This window comes from Pelobates fuscus, chromosome 3, assembly GCF_036172605.1.
Source record: "Pelobates fuscus isolate aPelFus1 chromosome 3, aPelFus1.pri, whole genome shotgun sequence".
Classification (NCBI taxonomy): Eukaryota; Metazoa; Chordata; class Amphibia; order Anura; family Pelobatidae; genus Pelobates; species Pelobates fuscus.
Genome location: NC_086319.1, coordinates 390318898 through 390338985, shown reverse-complemented (window position 1 = coordinate 390338985; position 20088 = coordinate 390318898). Strand labels below are relative to the sequence as shown.

Below are 20088 nucleotides of genomic sequence, written 5' to 3'. Positions count from 1 at the left end.
CTTACCGTTGTGTCACCTATTTCCTTCACTTATACCACTATTACCCAAACTCTCACAGATTGCTGTTATATCTTTCTGTTGTTTTTACTGGGCCACTCTATTCTGTTATATCTGCCCTTTGCTATATCAATCTTGTCATTTTATTGCTGTCACTTTTTTTCTCAAAGTCTGTCATCTCACTGAAGCATCCTTATATCTACCAACTCTTCCCCCATTTACCTGTGTCCACCTTCATAGTCACACAGCTCTCCGGGCTCCTTCCATGCGGGTACATTACCATCTCACAGCAAACCTCCATGTCCTCCTTAACCTCCAAGATGTAGGTTGTGTTTGCCTTCCAACCAAGTTTGGCAACTTCCTTGTAGGAAGACATAGTGTGAGTTCCATATAATGGACTCTGTGCCCCTATCATGCTATAAGACCCATTCGCGTGTTTTTCTTTCCAATGTAGCTGGACAATGCTCTCTTTTGTAGAATAAGGTGAGCAAGATAATACATAGACGCCCGGAGGTCGGATAGACATTTCTAGAACAGGCATGTGAACAGGTGGGTGCCCTGCAGACAGAAAGCACAGGAAAGGATGTGTTAGCCAATCGTATTGTAAAGCAAATATATTATTCCATGTAAGACTATGTGCAATTATATTCTATTGTTTGCAGCATAAATATAACTATATAGCGCCAACGTATTCACAGTGCTGTGCAAAAGGTAAACAAGATAAATATTTAATTCTAAAAAAACACGTATGGCATACGAGAACAGTGGGTGTAGAGGACCCTGCTAAATGAGCTTACCTTGTCACTCCAAACAAGACATGTTCTTTATACAATGTGAAAATAGGTCAAAGATAAAGATTACGAAGAAACAAAACATTTTTTTTTTGTAAATATAATTTTTATTTCAAAATTATGAGCTTCATTCCGAGACGTGCAAGTCTCCACGTGTAGTTGTTAGCAATATTTAAGACTCAACATGAGTCCAACCATAGAAAAACAATAAAGCACAAATATAAACTCGTGGGCGCGCAGGCCCCATGTATTAGTGGACTCGCAGGTCCTCGTCAGTGATCAAGACTGCTGTGTCGTATTTCACATATCCATGTTATCAGTAAACAAAAGAAAACAATAACAGATTCTTGTGGGCGCGCAGGCCCTATGAAGCTCAGAGCTCACAGGTGTATTTCAGAATTCTGCAAGCAATATTCGACTGGCCAGATCCGTAGTTATCATGAGTTAGGTCTGGTGGTATGTAGGATCGTAGTGGACATTGCGGGTTCGGCCCCCGACCAGGTCTTCAGGTGTGTAGGTCGGTGAGGCCGATGGGCATAGTTGTGTGCATTAGTCGTCAGTGCCCAATGCTCGTGTTTATGCAGCCTAAAGTGTCTGCTTGCTCTTGGTTACATGTTTCCGTCTCTCTAGTCGGTCCGAAGTAGGGGAGTCAGGGAAAAAAGGGGGGGCAGGGTCCGGGTAGGGAAGGGGGGATAGGGTTAGTCTACTATCTCTGCTTTCGTTAGTCTTGGGGTATCGGTCGTGTAGTCCATAAGCATGGTCTGGAATTCCGGTTTCGTGGTCAACAGTATCCACTGCGTCCATATGTCTAGGTAAGTCTGCTGCTGTTTTTGCGGGCCAGCCGCGTACATGATAAGTTCCTCAACTGCTCTGAGGTCCTCCATTTGGGCAAACCACTGGGATAAGGGCGGGGCCGTTTTATTCTTCCAAAACTGTGGGATTAATTGTTTTGCTACATTAATGATTCGGATCGTGAGTGTCTTTTTATATTTGGACGTGGGGGTGGGTGTATGGTGGAGCAGCATAGCTGCCGGTTCAAGGGGTGGGGGGTTATCTGAGAAGCGGGCTATGACTTGGTGGATAGTGCGCCAGAACGGTTGAATCAGTTCGCAGTTCCACCAAATGTGTAAGAGTGTGCCTATCTCCTTCTCACACCTCCAGCATAGGCGGGAGTCTTGAGAGTTTATGTGGTGCGCAGTAGCTGGTGTGTGGTACCATCTCGTGAGCAGTTTATAAGCAGTCTCCTGACTCTTGCTAAATGTTGAGCAGTGGTGAACATTATTGCAGATCTTTTCCCATTCAGGGGCGCTAAACGTCTTTTTTAGGGATTCCTCCCATTTCCCCATAAAGTTAGGTGTCTCTACTGGGGTTTGCATTTGGAGGAGGGAGTAGAGGTGTGAAATTCCATGTGATAATGGGTCAGGGGCTGAGCATAGTCTCTCAAAAGCTGTGAGATCTCTGCCCAAAGCCTGTCCCTGCGGGAGGAGTTTTATGTAATTGCGTACTTGTGCATAGCGAAAACGCGTTAGGAAGGACTGAGGGGTCGCCCCACGTAACTCTGTCAGGTCTTTCAGTCCCCGGTTGGAACAGACATGTCTCAGTCGGGGTAGGGGGTCGTCCACTAAAATTTGCAAGGCCTTCGGGTCTAGGCCTGGTTGGAAGTCCGGGTTATGGGTGAGAGGCAGAAGGGGGGAGGGGTGCGTACTAAGAGCATGACGCCCCATACTCCTTCTCCATACCGTCAGAGTCGCTTTTGTGTAGGGTGTGTAACGGGCTTCCCTCCCAGAACCTCCCGCTGGGAGCCATGTGAGTAGAGCGGCGGGGACTCCCGCTGCGTGTCCCTCAAGGGATTTCCACAGCTTGTGCACCCCTAGCTTGGACCATTCTGCTATTCGTTGTAGGTGACATGCTTTGTAGTATAGCAGAAAGTCTGGGAGGGCTAGTCCTCCTTTGTCTTTGGGCCGTGTAAGCAGTGAGTATTTCAGTCTGGGTCTCCTCCCGTTCCACACGTAGGACCCCAGTGCTCCCCGGAGTGTCGTGAAAAAAGAGGTTGGGATCAGGATAGGCAAGGCCTGGAAGAGGTAGAGTAGACGCGGCAAAAAATTCATCTTCACCACCTGTACCCTACCTAACCAGGATATGTGGGGGAAGGCCCATTCCCTCATTTCTTTCCGAAATTGGGTCAGTAATGGGGTGAAGTTTGTCGCGTACAGGGTGGTTGCGCTCACTGTCAGCCAGGTACCCAGGTAGCGTATCTTGTCCGAGGCCCATTGGAATTTGTAGCTCCTGCGCAGTTGGTCTGCGCGAGGTATGGGTACACTAATGTTTAAGACATAGGATTTCGAGAAATTGATTTTCAATCCCGAGAGGAGTCCGAATGTGTGAAAGGCCTGGACTAGGTTGGGCAGGGAGACCTCTGGATGTGTGAGGAAAAACAGTAGGTCATCCGCGTAGGCGGCAATTTTGTGGTGTGTGTCTCCTGTGTGAATGCCGGTAATGTCGGGATGATGTCTGATGGTGTTCAGGAATGGCTCCAACGCTAGGACAAAAAGTAGCGGGGAGAGGGGACATCCCTGACGCGTACCGTTAAATATAGGGAACGGGTCTGTTAGGGCCCCATTGACCAGTACGTGTGCTGTCGGTTTGGAGTACAGGGCTTTAATCCAGCCCAAAAGGTGTGGTCCCATTCCCAGGTGTGTTAATGTCCGGAACATGTATTCCCAGTTGACCCTATCAAAGGCCTTCTCCGCGTCTGTGGAGAGTAGGAGAAGGCCCGTGTTCGTCTCGGTATTCCTATGCATCAGTGTCAGGGCCCTGATAGTGTTGTCCCTAGCCTCTCGACCCAGCACAAACCCAACCTGGTCTGCGTGGACCAGATCGGGAACATGCGTCTGGAGTCTAGTCGCCAGAACTTTTGCCAGGAGTTTTATGTCCGTGTTAATGAGGGATATGGGTCGGTAGCCGCCGCAGTGCTCTCGATCCTTCCCCTCTTTGGGGATGATAGTGATGTGCGCCATTAGAGCCTGTCCGGGAAGTTCGTGTCCCTCTCTGATCGCATTGAACATGTCTGTCAGTGGGGAGTAAAGTATGTCAGCGTATGTCCTGTAATATTTTAGTGGTAGTCCGTCGGGGCCCGGGCTTCTCCCTGATTTGGAGCTTTTAATCGCTAGCGCAAGTTCCTCCGTGGTAATGGGTTCTTCTAGTCGGTTTGATATGTCAGTCGCTAGGGCGGGGAGTGTGTGGGCCGAGAGGTACTCATCTATAGAGTCACGGAGTCTGAGAGTGTGCGTGTCAGTGTGCGGTCGTGGTAGGGAGTATAAGTCTGCGTAATATGATCGAATGATCTCCTGTATCTTGGTGGGGTGTCTGTGGAGGTTCCCGTCCTTGTCCCGAATGCGGTCTATGTATGTGTCCCGTCGTCTTTTGTTGAGCATGCGTGCTAGGAGCTTCCCACTCTTATTACCGTTTACATGGAAGAATGCCTTGTGTCGTAGAACTGCCCTATGATGTTGGGATTGTATGAGTGTGGTCAGTTCCCTCCTTAGACCTAACAGCGTGGCTTGGTGGGTAGGGAGTTGGAGGCGTTTGTTGAGGGTATCTAGGCTGTGTATGTCTGCTAATAGCGAAGTCATGCGTGCCTCCCTCTGTCGTTTCAGGAGAGCGCCCTTTTGTATGAAATGCCCCCTGATAACACTTTTGTGAGCTTCCCATCGTATGGTGGGGGACGTCTGGTCGCCATTGTGTGTAAAGTAGTCCCGGAGTGTGGTGTCTATGTCCGCAGTCAGTTCTGGCATGGCAAGCAGGGCTTCATTCAGCCTCCATTTAGAGACCCTAGGTCTGAAAAGGGGGGACTTCAGGGTGACCGACACCGGTGCATGGTCCGACCATGTTGCGGTGCCTTGGTCAGCCTGGAGGGCCAGTGGGAGGTGATATTGTGAAAGGAAGAGATAGTCAATGCGAGTGTAGGAATTGTGCGGGTGAGAGTAGAAGGTATAGTCCCTTTCGTCAGGGTGTAGTGCTCTCCAGCAGTCCACTAGTCTCTCCCTCGTCAGTAAGGCCCTGATTGCCGCGATGTGTTGGGTAGGGACGGGTGAGCGTCCTGAGGAGGAGTCCCATTTGGGGTCTAGAGCTACGTTTAGGTCTCCCCCTAGGACCAATACCCCTTCAGCGAAGCGCCGCAGTGAGCGGAGTGTCCGGGCCAGGAAACGGTATTGTCTGCGGTTTGGGGCATAAACATTAGCGAAGGTGTAAAGCGTGCCCGCTATCTCCCCCTTTAAGAAGGTATATCGACCCTCTGGGTCGGTTTGTACATCTTTTTCTGTGAACGGGATGCGTCTATGAATGAGAATCGCAGTACCTCTGGACTTTCCCCCCTGAAAGTCGCTAAAGTATCCTATGGGGTAGTGGTGGTTCGTTAGTGTGGGACGTGACCCCTCCCTAAAATGCGTTTCTTGTACGAACACAATCGATGCCTTACGGGAGAGAAATTCCCTCACCGCTCCCGACCGTTTCTCGGGTTGATTAAGGCCTCTGGCGTTCAGGGACAGTATCGTGATGGGGGCCGGGGCAATGGACATGACCGGGGCTTTCCTAGCAGTCGTGTATCAGCGTAGGCTTGTCCGTCCGGCGGACAAGCGGGAGGGTGGGGTAGGGAAAAAGGGGGGGCACAGGAAGGCTTGGGTTAGGCGGGGGGGGAGAAAGTCAGGAGTCAAGAGTCACAGTCGGTAAGTCTGAACAAAATCGCTATAACCAGCGGTATCGGAAGAGAGCGAAGGGGGGCTGGAACCCCCCCGTCCGCTAGAGGGCGGAGGGGGACCGCTCACCTGATTCTGGTCGCTCACTCCTGTAGGGCAGTCGAAGGGGGTCCGGGGATCCCAAGTGAGTAGGGTCCAGGGGGTCAAGTGCGCTCTCAAAAAGGTCGTCACAGACCACTGTGACCTCTCGGGGCACCACCCAGTTAGGATCCATCGTCTCCCCGACTTACGGCACAATCTAAATAAAATTCAGCATGAGTGTCAACCTCACCATATAATGCAGTAAAAAACAGTAGCAATAGTATTAGCCATAACATAAAACACATCAACATTTCAAAATTACCCTCCCTCCCCCCCCCCCCCCTGTGTGGTAGAGCCCAGCAGGTCCACTGGCCTACAATTCCGCCTTCCTCCCCCCTCCCAAGTCCCTATCGCCCACCCCCCTCCCGCTCCCAGAGCTAGACATCCCCTCCTTCCCCAGCCTAATGTACCGATCTCAGTTAATCTAGAAGGCCCTTAAATGTTAGAATAGTAGAGAGTGGGGGGTCTTATAACGGGGCTATGAGGTGCGTTGTTCCTAATGTTTTCCCTCTCGGGCCTAGGCCCTTCGTGGGTCCCTTTCCTCTCTGCGGCAGTGTGGGTATGGCACCCCTTTCACCCCCCAGGGCAATCTTAGCTAGGTCTAATATTCCCCCCCCACACCCAAAGTGGGGGTACAGTTCCCATAATACTTGCTGTGACCAAATGACAGTCAAAGTTCACAATAACGGTGAAGCGCCAAGGGTGGTCTGCGGTGGGTGGTATAGTTCATAGTCTGCTAGTGTAGTCAGCATGGCGGTTCTGGAGGGGGGGGGGGGGGTAACCTCTCAGGAATGGAGCGGGTTTCAGATGGGTGTCCCCACTGGTCTGGTCGTTTGAGTACGGGGAGGACGAATTCTCTGAGGGCGAGGGCCCGTGTCCTGTGATCTGGGGGCAAAAGCGTAGAAGTTGAGTGGGTTCGGCCATGTCAGGGTTTCTGGCGAAAGGTGCAGCTCTCTTTGCAGCGCCTGGGCGTCTTCTTCCCCCAGGATCGTGAAGGGGCCGTTGGGCGTAGCAACCTGTAGGCCCGTGGGGAAGCACCAGCGGTACCTCATCTGGGCTGCTTGTAGCTGCCTTGTAAGGGGTTTCAAGGCTCGCCTAAATGATAGCGTGGCTGGGGATAGGTCGGGAAACAGGTGGACTTCCGAGTTTTCCAGTATTATTTTATCTGTGCCCCTTGCTTTGCGGAGGATTTCCTCCTTCAGTGGAAAGCTTTCCAAACAGCAAATAATGTCACGGGGTGGCCCGTCCGGGGGGCCCGGAGGCCTCAGGGCGCGGTGTGCTCGTACAAAGCTAATGGGTGTCTGGAGAGGTCGCACCAGCAATTTATTAAATAAGTCCAGCAAGGTGTCTTGGATCGGGCTTTTCTTGTCCAGCGCCTCTGGCACCCCTCTGATTCTAATATTTTGTCTCCTACCCCTGTTGTCCAGGTCCTCAATGTGGAGCGCCATTTGTTGTAGTATCTTGGTATGGGATTGCAGTCTGTCTGTGGTTGCTGCCTGAACCGCAGACATGTGGTCGCTGTCAGCTTCCAACTGAGTCACCTTTTGGTTAAGGCCTTGTATGTCCTCACGCATGGCGTGTAGCTCAGCGGTAATGGACGCGCGGAGTTCCGCGTTTGCAGTTTTCAGATCCGCTTTAGTGGGTAGTTGCTGCAGCATAGACATTATGTCGGGTAGGGAGGCTTGGGAGGTCGGCAGTGAGTGGTCACCCTGCGGGGAACGCGGGTGGGATAGGCCGGAGGCCGTGGAGTCGTTCGAGGCCTGGTCCAGATCCGCCGGTGCCACGAGGTATGGCTTCACGGAGGGGGTCACAGTGCGTTTCGGGGTGTCCCCGGGTCTTTGGGTGCTCGATGCGCGGTGTGTTTTCCCCATTTTCGGCTATTATTAGTGCGGTCGGTGAGGTTGAAAGCTAGGCCGGCGGGGAGCTCTCAGTTTATGCTGCCATCTTCGCGGACCTCCAAGCCACGCCCCGAAACAAAACATTTTGACATCTCTTGGGCTTCTGGCAAGATTGTAGATTCAATGTTTTCAGTCTGACCTCGATTTTATTCTCTATGTATTACAAAGTATTAATGCAAGACATGAAAGAAAAATATGTCACCATGTTAGAGCGAGCTAGTCCCTTTAACATGGGATGGATTAAACAGCTCGATTATGCCAAACTGACTCTTCGCTATGTGCGCCTAGGGCATTTACTGCACGCACTGCATGTCTAACAACTTCCTTTAGGGTCTAACCAAACTAAAAATAATTTTAAAGGGACTTTAGAGCCACCAAAAAAATTTAACTTAATGAAGCTGTTTTGGTGTATAGATCGTGCTCCTGCAGTCTCACTGCTTAATTCTCTTCCATTTAGGTATTAACTTTGTTAATGCAGTCCTAGTCATACTTCCTGTCATGTGACTTGCACATCCTTCCTAAACGCTTCCTGTAAAGAGACATCTAATGCTTAAATTTCCTTTATTGCAAAGTCTCTTTAATTTAGAATTTCTTATCTCCTGCACTGTTGATAGCTTGCTAGACCCTGCAGGAGCCTCCTGTGTGTGATTAAAGTTCAATTTACAGAGTAGGAGATACAAAAACAAGTCTGATTGAATATGAAACCATTTGTTTATGCAGGCTGTGTGAGTCACAGCCAGGGGAGGTGTGTCTAGGGTGCATAAACAGAAACAAAAGTTATTTTTACTCCTAAATTGCAGTGAATTGAGCAGTGAAAACTAATTAATTAAGCTAAATTTGTTTTTCATGTCTACGTGTCCCTTTAACAAATCAAAATCCAATTTCCATAAAGGGGGTTCAAGGGTTTAGTTGGCCATAACAGCATAATTTTTTATCAGTAGTTATAAGGAACATTTTGACTTGGTGGCCTTTTTAAGGAGTACTAACAACTCCCAACTACTAGCAAATTTTATATTATAATAAGCAATAGGATCACTTTAATCTAGCGTGATAAGATACGGTAGCTATTGTTTGCTGAATTTCTATCTGACTAGTTAAATAACTGTGTATGGTGCTATATTATTCTACGTTTTGGAAGCAGGAAGCAAAGGAAATGGGATGGTTGGACATGGTATCATGACTGTCCCACTCAATCCAAGCAAGAACAAGGCCTTTCATGTTTAGTACCACTGCCTCGAAAAAGTCATTTCTATTGATTTAAATTCCAAATGGAATGGAACACACTAGATACAGATCTTTTAATTAAACTCATTAATCAGAACAAGCCTGAATAATGAAAGTAAAGAATATTTTTATAATAAATGTGATATAAAAGGAATATTGTGTATGTAAGGAGGAGTGTATGATATATTAATCTGAAGTATGAAAGTCACCAGATGAAAATATAATACACACAGAGGACACTGACACACAGAGGACACACTCACCGATTTGACACACACTGAGGCACGCTTACAGAAACACACATTCATTGACAGACACACACACAGTTACACACAGATGACACTGACACAAATTTACGCACAGAGGAAACTGACAAACGCACTCATTGACAGACAGATTGACACACACACTCACTGACACACAAACTATTACTGATTTGACACTAACGGACAGACACACATTCAGTGACAAAATACAGTTAAAGGAACAGTGCACACACAAAAAAGATATACAGTTTTAAACTTACAAGACTACTTAAAATCACCTATATATGCAAACAAACATGAGGATTCAGTTACACCAAATGGCCATATGGTTTTAAACCTTTCACTACATCACAGCTCCCCATTATCAGGTACACTAATTTCAACATGGGAGATTTACATGCTAACTTGCAATTTTTTTTTTAGCTTCAACTGCTTTCAAAGACTTCTCAATACATGCTTTCCTGTAGTCGCCTCCAAAGGGGCACAGACAGTGACAGACACACACACTCACTGACAGATACACACTCACTTATTAGACTTGCACTGACAGATACACACTCACTGATTTGACACACACACCGAAAGGAACACATTCGCTGACAGACACACATACTCACTGACAGACATGCTCACTGATTTGACACACACACATTCACTGACACACACTTTCTCTCACAAACACTCACAAATTCTATATTTTTTATTATTGTAATTTGTCCACCCAGCCTCCCTACCTTTGGGAGAGCTGGAGTGGATCTTTCCCTGGGGTCCAGTGTGGGACTCGTGTTCATGCTCTTCAAATATTGCTCCTGCATGTGCTGCTTAGTGATACCAGGGCTGGAGGGACATCATAACCCATTTTTCAGCATCATAGCTGAGCATGCCGGGGAGCAGTGCTGGAAGAGCGTGAAGAGTACAGCTCCCTCGCCACCTCCACCTCTATTCTTCCCCAGCTGGCTGATCTTCCTGGGGGACTCATAAAGTGGCCAGCTGGCCAGCTCTTGGTATACCTCTTGCCTCTGATGCGCATAACCCTAAGGATTGTTTTACTAATATTAATTTGTACTGACTAGACAAAAAAAAAGAAGAAAAGCAATGTAAAACCCACAGTACGGGGTATAAACAAACAAACAAACAAATTAAAAGACAGAAAACTATTAAAACAGTAACTGTACAATATTCTATTTTTATATAAGATTTTTAGGTGCATTTCACACTGAAGCCTGGTGGATCTCGAGTGACAAGAACAGAAGATAAGTCTTACAAGTCCTTCTCTATTTCTGAGTGTCCATGGAACCCTGGATGACCTAATAGGGTAATTAATTGCCAAAGAGAATATTGTATCAATAGCATGGACTTTGTTACGATAATATACTCTTGCACACACACTTTGATGGTGTATATATAGAATGTGTTATATGTGTAAGATGAGACAATGAGACACTGATACACAAAGGCAACGAACATCAAGGGCAGAATGTCTCCACCTAACATTCTGAATGTCCAGCAAATGCCATCAGTTGTAACATTTAACATCAATGACACTGTAAGAAATATAGACTTTGTATTTTCAAAGCTAGAAGAATAAATATGTTTTGCTCTGCCTGGAGAGTCTGTTTGAGTTATATTTTTATGTGACACAGAAGACCATATGTATGTTTATAATGCTTGTTGAGCCTGTTTTACCAGAAGAAAGAACACTATATATACATATATATGAAGTTTTAAGTATTATTTTAATTGCGTCTTTTTCTACACAAACCTTAACCCCTTAAGGAAATATGACATGTGTGACATGTCATGATTCTCTTTTATTCCTGAATTTTTTTCCTTAATGGGGTTAATTTCAATAGGAAAACATGAAAAAAACATAAAAAATAAAATGCACTCATGCTAGGGGTGCATTGATAGCCCTTTATGTGCTAAAATGGATTGTCACCACCTCAAGGGGGTCCTGTGGTAGAGCGATTACAGACTGTAAAGATTAGGTCACCACTTTCTGAGCTTCCCCCTGGTCTAAGCAGACATGGCCAAACTGAGCACCATCACTGCCAGCCACCAGTTAACATAATCCCTGGTACGGCCTCTGACCAGGGACTGGTAACTGAAGACGGCCGCTTGGAACTGTTCAGCAGATCTTCAACTGGGTAGCGATCGAACACCATGTGGACTAATATTTTGACCTGAGAGCAGCTGGGTGTGTTGGATGCAGTGGCTATGGTGAACTAAGGGTAAACAGAAGCCCCAGACATTCCACTACCAGGAACCTGATATCCCCAAAGGGGGGAAACCACGTTACTGCAGGACTGATCAAGTTAGCCCCAGAATTGACAGTGCTTGGGAGGGCTATTACACATTTTACTGTATATAAATATATGTGAGCTGTTCCAATACAACACGCTTGGTTTTACTCTTACTAAGTCTCAGAAACTGTACGGGGATAAGGGCGATATTCTCTTCTGAAGGGCGATTAGAAGGATGGAAACCACCAGAGGTACTTGCATTGAGTACCCGAGCTCTGCTACACCTACATATGCTCCAGATCTGTTTATCTATCAAATTATTTCAAAGTCGAGTTAGGTTTATACACCACATAGCGCAAGTTGCCGCACTAATAAGCCCCATAGACTGTTGAAGCGGGTTTATTAAACAATAGAGTCCGTTCACCAGTCCAAGCCCCGGGCACCTGGAAAAATGTTTTTCCGCTTTGCATAGCTTTAGTATGTGAAAACGAAAACGCAAAGAACGACAGCACTCAAGGGATGACGCCATAATTCTTTTTATGTTTTGCCATTATCAAATAATGTAACATAATTAAAAGACGACCTCTGGAACCTGTCTCCTTAATTGGTTCGTACACTAATAATGCAGGAAGATGAATACTATTGTCAGGATCGGGACAGGGATCCAACACGCAGAGTACAAAGAGTGGAAAGGTACGTATACCGGGCCTTAGAATGGCCGGACTAACGTACCGAGAGTAATAGAGAATAGTCAGAGACAAGCCGAGGTCGAGGGAACGGGAAGACAGATAAGCGAGAGACAAGCCGGGTCAAGGGAGAACAGAGAAGCAGGGAAGTACAACAAGCCGAGTCAAAACCAAATAGAGCAAACTAGAATACCAGAGCACTGAGTGACTAGACAAGCTAGAACCACGACAGGGCAATGAGCTGAAGAGAGAAGTAAGCTTAAATACCCTGGCTCCGGATGGTAAGCACGCCTCTGACAAGTACCGATTGGATATCGGACACTTGAGTGACAGGTCGCTCGTGATAGCGTCATGACGTCACGTATTGAGCGTCCTGCTAGAAAAGGATGTGGATTCCTCGCGGCCGGTGTTTAAGTGGCTGGATGGACCGCGAGGAACGGAGGAAACTCGCCTGGACGGATAAACCACCAAGTCTCTACCTCCCTTAGAGGTAGAGGCCTCAGGTACCCTGACAGTACCCCCCCTCTCAGATACGCCCACCGGGCGGAAGGAACCGGGGCGAGATGGGAAGCGGAGGTGAAATGCTCTGCGAAGGCGAGAAGCATGAACGTCCTCCTGAGGTACCCAACTCCTCTCCTCAGGACCATATCCCCTCCAGTTGACCAGATATTGCAATTTTCCCCTTGAAATTCTGGAATCAACGATGGAGCTTACCTCGTACTCCTCCCGACCCTCCACCTGAACAGGACGAGGCGAGGAGACCTTAGAGGAGAATTTGTTGCAAATAAGAGGTTTCAACAAGGAGACATGAAAAGAGTTAGGAATGCGTAAGGCAGGTGGCAGAGCAAGGCGATACGCAACCGGATTGATACGAGTGAGAACCCTGTAAGGGCCTATGTAGCGAGGAGCAAATTTCATAGATGGAACTTTTAGTCGAATATTCTTAGTACTTAGCCATACCCTATCCCCAGGAATAAAAACAGGAGCCGCTCTTCTATGCTTGTCAGCGTGTTTCTTGAACAACGAGGAACTATGTAACAGAATTTGCCGAGTCTGATCCCATAATTTCTTCAGGTTGGCGACATGATCATCAACCGACGGTATCCCCTGAGAAGAGGAAACCGAAGGAAAAATCGAGGGATGAAAGCCATAGTTCATGAAGAAAGGGCTAGAGCGAGTTGAATCGCAAACAAGGTTATTGTGTGCGAACTCCGCCCAAGGAATCAGACCGACCCAATCGTCCTGGTGTTCGGAAACAAAGCAACGCAGATACTGTTCGATCTTTTGATTGGTACGTTCAGCAGCTCCGTTAGACTGAGGGTGATAGGCCGAGGAGAAGTTCAATTTGATGCCCATTTGAGAACAAAAGGATCTCCAGAAACGTGAGACAAATTGAGAGCCTCTATCAGAAACAATCTCCGAAGGAATCCCATGTAGGCGAAAAACCTCTCTTGCAAAAATCTCCGCCAATTCAGGAGAAGTCGGAAGTTTAGGTAATGGCACGAAATGGGCCATCTTAGTAAATCTATCCACTACCGTGAGAATAACAGTCTGTCTCTTGGAAGCAGGCAAATCAACGATAAAGTCTATGGACAAACAGGACCAAGGTTTCTCAGGAATGTCCAAGGGGTGTAACAGGCCACATGGAGATGCATGAGGTAGTTTAGTCTTGGCACAAGTTTCACAAGCTGCGACGAACTCCTCAATATCTTTTCGAAGTGAAGGCCACCAGAAATCCTTGGATATCAAAGAGTATGTCTTGCGAATACCAGGATGACCAGCTATTTTACTTTCGTGAAAACACTGTAAGAGCTCCAGTTGAAGTTCAGGAGGAACAAAGTTTCTTCCCTCAGGAGTGTTTCCGGGAGCTAGATGTTGTGACTTCAAGATCTGGTCAAGTAGCGGAGAATGAATTTTGAGACTGGTATTAGCAATAATATTGCATTTGGGTACAATGGAGGACATAAGTGGTTCAACTGAAACAGAGGGCTCATATTGGCGAGATAGCGCATCGGCTTTAGAATTCTTTGACCCAGGTCTGTAAGTCAGAACGTAATTGAAATGGGTAAGAAACAACGACCAACGAGCCTGCCTGGAGGACAACCGCTTAGCCTCTCCGATATAAGACAAATTTTTGTGGTCAGTTAGAATGGTAACAGGATGTAATGTACCTTCCAATAAATGTCTCCACTCTTTCAAAGCCTTGATAACCGCTAGTAACTCTCTGTCACCAATGTCATATCTGCTTTCAGTACCGGTCAATTTTTTAGAGAAAAATCCACATGGATGTAATGGTTTATCAACCCCCAACCTTTGAGATAGGACAGCACCTAAACCAGTCTCTGATGCGTCTACCTCAAGTAGAAAAGGCAGAGAAGTGTCGGGGTGAACTAAAATTGGAGCGGAAGCGAAAAGCTCCTTGAGAGTTTTGAACGCAAGGAGAGCTTCAGTAGTCCAATTCTTAGTATCAGCCCCCTGTTTGGTCATATTAGTGATAGGTGCGATAATGGAAGAATAGCCCTTAATAAAGCGCCTGTAATAATTAGAAAAACCAATAAATCTCTGTATGGCTTTAAGACCTTTGGGTAAAGGCCACTCTAGAATGGATTGGAGCTTATCCGGATCCATCTTAAATCCCTCCCCAGAGATCACATAGCCGAGAAAGGTTACCTGGGTTTGATCAAAGCTACATTTCTCCAACTTGCAGTACAAGCCATGCTGGAGAAGCTTGTGCAAAACCCTCCTGACTTGCTTGTGATGAGTCTCAATCTCACTAGAATGAATGAGTATATCATCTAGGTATACAATGACGCAATCTTGCTGAAATTCCCTAAGAACCTCATTTATCAGATCCTGGAATACAGCTGGCGCATTGCATAACCCAAAAGGCATAACAGTATATTCATAGTGACCATATCGAGTATTGAATGCCGTCATCCACTCATGTCCCTGCTGGATTCTCACCAAGTTATATGCCCCTCTGAGGTCTAACTTGGTGAAAATTGTAGAGCCCTTCAAACGATCGAAGAGTTCGGTGATCAAGGGAATCGGGTAGGCATTTTTAATGGTTATCTTATTCAAGCCTCGATAATCAATACAAGGTCTCAAAGAACCATCTTTCTTTTTAACAAAAAAAAATCCAGCCCCGGCAGGGGAGGAGGACCTCCTGATGAATCCCTTGTCTAAATTCTCGTGAATATACTCCTCTAGAACTGAGTTCTCTTTTGTAGATAATGGGTATACATGACCTCTGGGAGGCATGGTACCAGGAAGTAGGTTAATTTTGCAATCAAAGGACCTGTGTGGGGGTAAGGTATCGGCTTTCTTTTTGTCAAATACTGCCTTTAAATCTAGATACTGAGGCGGAATTTGTGTCTCTGTAGGATTGTCAGAGGTAGTCGATGTATTAGTTAATCCGAGAGGTAAGACCTTCCGCAAGCATCTCTCTTGACAATTCTCTCCCCACGAAACTATCTCCCCTGACTCCCAATTAATAATAGGGTTGTGTCTCCTCAACCAGGAGTACCCCAGGACTATGGGAATAGACGGAGAAGAAATGAGCATTAAGGATATATCCTCTTTATGTAGGATGCCAACAGTTAAGTTAATCGGTATGGTCTCATGGAAAATAACAGGCTCAAGTAACGGTCTACCATCGATGGCCTCAACAGCCAGTGGTGTCTCTTTTAACTGGGATGGGATGGCATGCTTGGCAACAAAACCCTGATCTATAAAGCTCTCAGCAGCTCCAGAATCGATTAGTGCCATAGTCTTTACTACTCCCTTCTCCCACCTCAAAGAAACGGGTAACAGAAGCCTGAACTCTTTGTAATTGTGAATAGAGGACAAAGTAGAAACACCCAAGGCCTGTCCTCTAGAGAAACTTAGGTGCGAGCGTTTCCCGAACGATTAGGACAATTTAGGCGTAAATGTCCTCTGACTCCACAATACATACATAAACCCTCCCTTCTTCTGTACTGTCTCTCTCTCTCTGTGAGATGAGTACTGCCTATCTGCATAGGTTCAGAAATACGTAAGTCCTCGAACTCAGAATTTTGAAAGGTAGGCGCTAGTTTAAAGGAGGGTCTACGGGTCCTATCTCGAGTGTTCTGCCTCTCTCTTATGCGTTCATCAATACGAGATATAAAAGAAATTAAATCCTCCAAATTCTCAGGGAGTTCTCTAGTAGCGACCTCGTCAAGAATTACATCTGATAACCCATTCAGAAACACATCTATATAAGCCTGTTCGTTCCACTTAACTTCTGCCGCCAAGGACCTGAACTCTAGTGCATAGTCCACAAGTGTTCGATTGTCCTGTCTAAGGCGCAACAGTAATCTAGCTGCATTGACCTTTCTACCAGGAGGGTCAAAAGTTCTTCTAAACGCAGCTACAAAGGCATTATAATTATAGACTAGTGGATTATCATTCTCCCATAAAGGATTGGCCCATCTCAGAGCTTTCTCAATGAGTAAAGTAATAACAAATCCAACCTTCGCTCTATCTGTAGGATAAGAGCGGGGTTGTAATTCGAAATGGATGCTAATCTGGTTCAGAAAACCACGGCACTTCTCCGGTGACCCGCCATAACGTACTGGTGGGGTAATACGGGAAGAAGCACCTACAGTGGCTACCTCTAGACCTGAGACTGCAGGAGAAATAGAAGGAGTACGTGTCTCCTCAGGTGGGTTACTAGCACGAGACAAAAGTGCCTGTAGTGCTAGAGCCATCTGATCCATCCTATGCTCCATGGCGTCAAACCTGGGATCAGAAGAACCAAGCTGACTGTTTGTACCTGCAGGATCCATTGGCCCTGTCGTAATGTCAGGATCGGGACAGGGATCCAACACGCAGAGTACAAAGAGTGGAAAGGTACGTATACCGGGCCTTAGAATGGCCGGACTAACGTACCGAGAGTAATAGAGAATAGTCAGAGACAAGCCGAGGTCGAGGGAACGGGAAGACAGATAAGCGAGAGACAAGCCGGGTCAAGGGAGAACAGAGAAGCAGGGAAGTACAACAAGCCGAGTCAAAACCAAATAGAGCAAACTAGAATACCAGAGCACTGAGTGACTAGACAAGCTAGAACCACGACAGGGCAATGAGCTGAAGAGAGAAGTAAGCTTAAATACCCTGGCTCCGGATGGTAAGCACGCCTCTGACAAGTACCGATTGGATATCGGACACTTGAGTGACAGGTCGCTCGTGATAGCGTCATGACGTCACGTATTGAGCGTCCTGCTAGAAAAGGATGTGGATTCCTCGCGGCCGGTGTTTAAGTGGCTGGATGGACCGCGAGGAACGGAGGAAACTCGCCTGGACGGATAAACCACCAAGTCTCTACCTCCCTTAGAGGTAGAGGCCTCAGGTACCCTGACAACTATAACATTAGATTATTACTTTACTATAATGATACTACCGTTGTTACATATAGTTTACTACTGTAATATTTTGTACCTGATGTTACATGTAGTTATTAATAATCTGGCTGTTAGAAATTTGGTTGCCAAATACTTATTTGTTTATCGCAAATGGCTAGCCCGCTCCATTCCCCTGACTCCTCTCCCCCTTGCTTGCCACTCCCAGCTGTAAATGCCTTTTAAGCAGCTGTTTTATCTCTCTTCTTTAGCCCCAAGTCATCATATATCCCTGCATGAAGGCCTTTTAATTTTACTCAGCTCTACCCACCCAGGGTCTCACCCTGGTTCCTTCCAACCATATAGCATGCTCTTCCAGCTGTTTGGAACCATAGCCAATCACCTCCTCATTCCCTTCACATGCTATCAGCTGCTGTGTTATACTATTAACTCTATCGGCTATCACATACAAATCCCTCTGCTACCTCTTGTCTCATCTCCCCAGTTTAACCTTTAGATTGCAAGCTCACGGGCAGAGCCCCCTGCCAGTTGTATCGGTCTGTTCTTATTGTGTTTGTCTTTTTCCCAATTGTACAGCGCTGCAGAATATGTTGGCGCTTTATAAACACAATATATAGGGTGGATCCAACTAAGGGGTATAAGAATAAAACATAGTGCAACTCTGTGGAACCCAGATAGAGTCATTATTAGTGCCAATGGGTCACTCACACTTTGATTGACTAAAAAGGGCATTCAGCAATCATTGGAGATCTAAAGTGGTATCTTTTTTTATTGTAGTTGATATTGCAGGTCTCAGCAGCATGTAAAACAAAGTGCATCCAGAATAAGGTGATTGCAGATGAAAGTATAGTATAAAAATATTTATTACTTACACAGACGTAAAAAAGAGCCAGCATCAAATACAGGTAAAATCAATCCCAATGGATCAAAATGGATTGAATTTACCTGTATTTGTCCTTAAACGTGAAATTCTCTTTGAAATCACATGGAATTCTCACTTTAGCGAATAACTCTATAAATGTAAGATTGTAAACTCAGACTAGCCACACTCAAATAATTATCCCAGTCTCCAAAATGTATAGTTTAGGCATTTTAGACAAACATGTTACATTTAAGTTTAGTTCTCTTTAAAGTTCCAACATTGTGGTTTATTCGGTGGCTAGAAATATGGGGAGAACATTTACAAGATTTGCAACTGTTGCACCAGGCATAGGCAACCTTCGGCACCGCAGATGTTTTGGACTAACCCTCCCATGATGCTTTTGCCAGCATTATGGGTGTAAGAGCATTATGGGTGATGTAGTCCACAACATCTGGAGTGCCGAAGGTTGCCTACTCCTGCCTTAGACCAAAATTTCACAACTGGAAAAAAAAAAAAAACAGCTCTGCTATTTTTCAAGGTTCATAACTCCTCCTCAATTCCTTCACCGATTTTGTCAAATGTAACCTTTCAAAAAAAGGGTTTAATGTACCATAGAATGTATCCCTTCACTGACACAAGATAAATCTATTTGCTGTATTAACCTGTAAAGATATATACTGCATGTGAGACAATTGATGTAATAGGAATTAAGGATGTTATGCCAAAGCAGCCATTTTGGGAAAAAAATATCAGTTCCGCTATTTAAGATTAAAATGTTTATTCTTCTCAAATTCCAGGTTAGTTAATTAACTAATTACTGTTATATCTGGTGTGCCTTATCTGAATATTATTTCCCCCAGTTCATTTTAAGTTTCTAATTCATATGGAAAGCAATAAGAAAAATGCTCTAACATATTGTTGGGAAACAAGTTTACCTGTGTAGTTAATTTGCTTAAAATATAATTTATTTATTTTTTAAATACCAACTACCCATGTTTCTTAACAGACAAAAGAAATCAAAAATATTGTTCATCCTTAAACTTTGTCTCAAGTTAATTAAAAAGTTTATCTTGAATACAGTGGAAATTCGCACGTTATCCTTTATATGGTTATTGCTAGAGGGATAGAGACGGAATTCACAGATAATTATATATTAGATGCATTCACACACACACGGACACGGACACACACAGACAGACAAACATCCTTTAGCTGGTAAGGATCTTATTTATAACATTGCATTTACTGCCAGTCAGTCTGGGCACATCCAACCTGATATTCCAATTTCACCCCTTCTACTTGGACAACCACGTGTCTCACCTGGGCAGGCACCTCCGAAAACCAGAAGCAGAATTATTATGAGTCTTCCCATTCTTAGACGAAGCGGGGAAGAGACTGAGTGAAGGAGGAAGGAAAGGCTGCATGAGACGAGGTACTAAAACAGGAAAGAGGGGGAGAAAAAGTGAGAATGAACTACAAAGAGAATGGTGAGAGTTCGCAAGAGAGAGATGAGGGGGTTGATAAAATGAGAGGAAAAAGGAGGAGCAGAGATACGTCTGTAATTAGTAGAAGGTTCTGCTGTGAAAATAACAGTGATACGAACAGTTAGAACATAAAAGAAAGGATAGGAGAAGTGATCAAAAGACTAAGAAAAAAAAAGAGAAAGTGAAAGACAAATAACGGGAATGAGAGAGAGAGAGACAGAGACACACACAAAGAGAGAGGGGTAGTATGATTAAGACAAAGTATTGGGAAGAAAGGGACAAGCAACAGTGTAATAGTATTCATTTTATCTGAGAGTACAACACCTCTGTTATAGTGTCCCATAGAGCCCACAGCTTTCCGAAGAACAGATTCGCTTGGAACTGATCAGTTGCAGTGCCCAGTAAACACCTCTACTATTGTGCA

At 45.6% G+C, this 20088-nt stretch overlaps 1 protein-coding gene across 1 annotated transcript in view; it reads right to left on the bottom strand.

The window, feature by feature from the left end:
* Nucleotides 1–19639, bottom strand: part of LOC134601502 (uncharacterized) — a 33734-nt gene extending 14095 nt beyond the window's left edge. The window contains exons 1-2 of the mRNA XM_063446002.1: nt 19501–19639; nt 220–555 (exon numbers count right to left, since the gene is read on the bottom strand). Coding sequence (XP_063302072.1) covers nt 220–555; nt 19501–19552 — 388 coding nt within the window. The 5' untranslated portion in view covers nt 19553–19639. The remainder of the gene's footprint in view (nt 1–219; nt 556–19500) is intronic.
* Between the last annotated feature and the right edge of the window lie 449 nt (nt 19640–20088).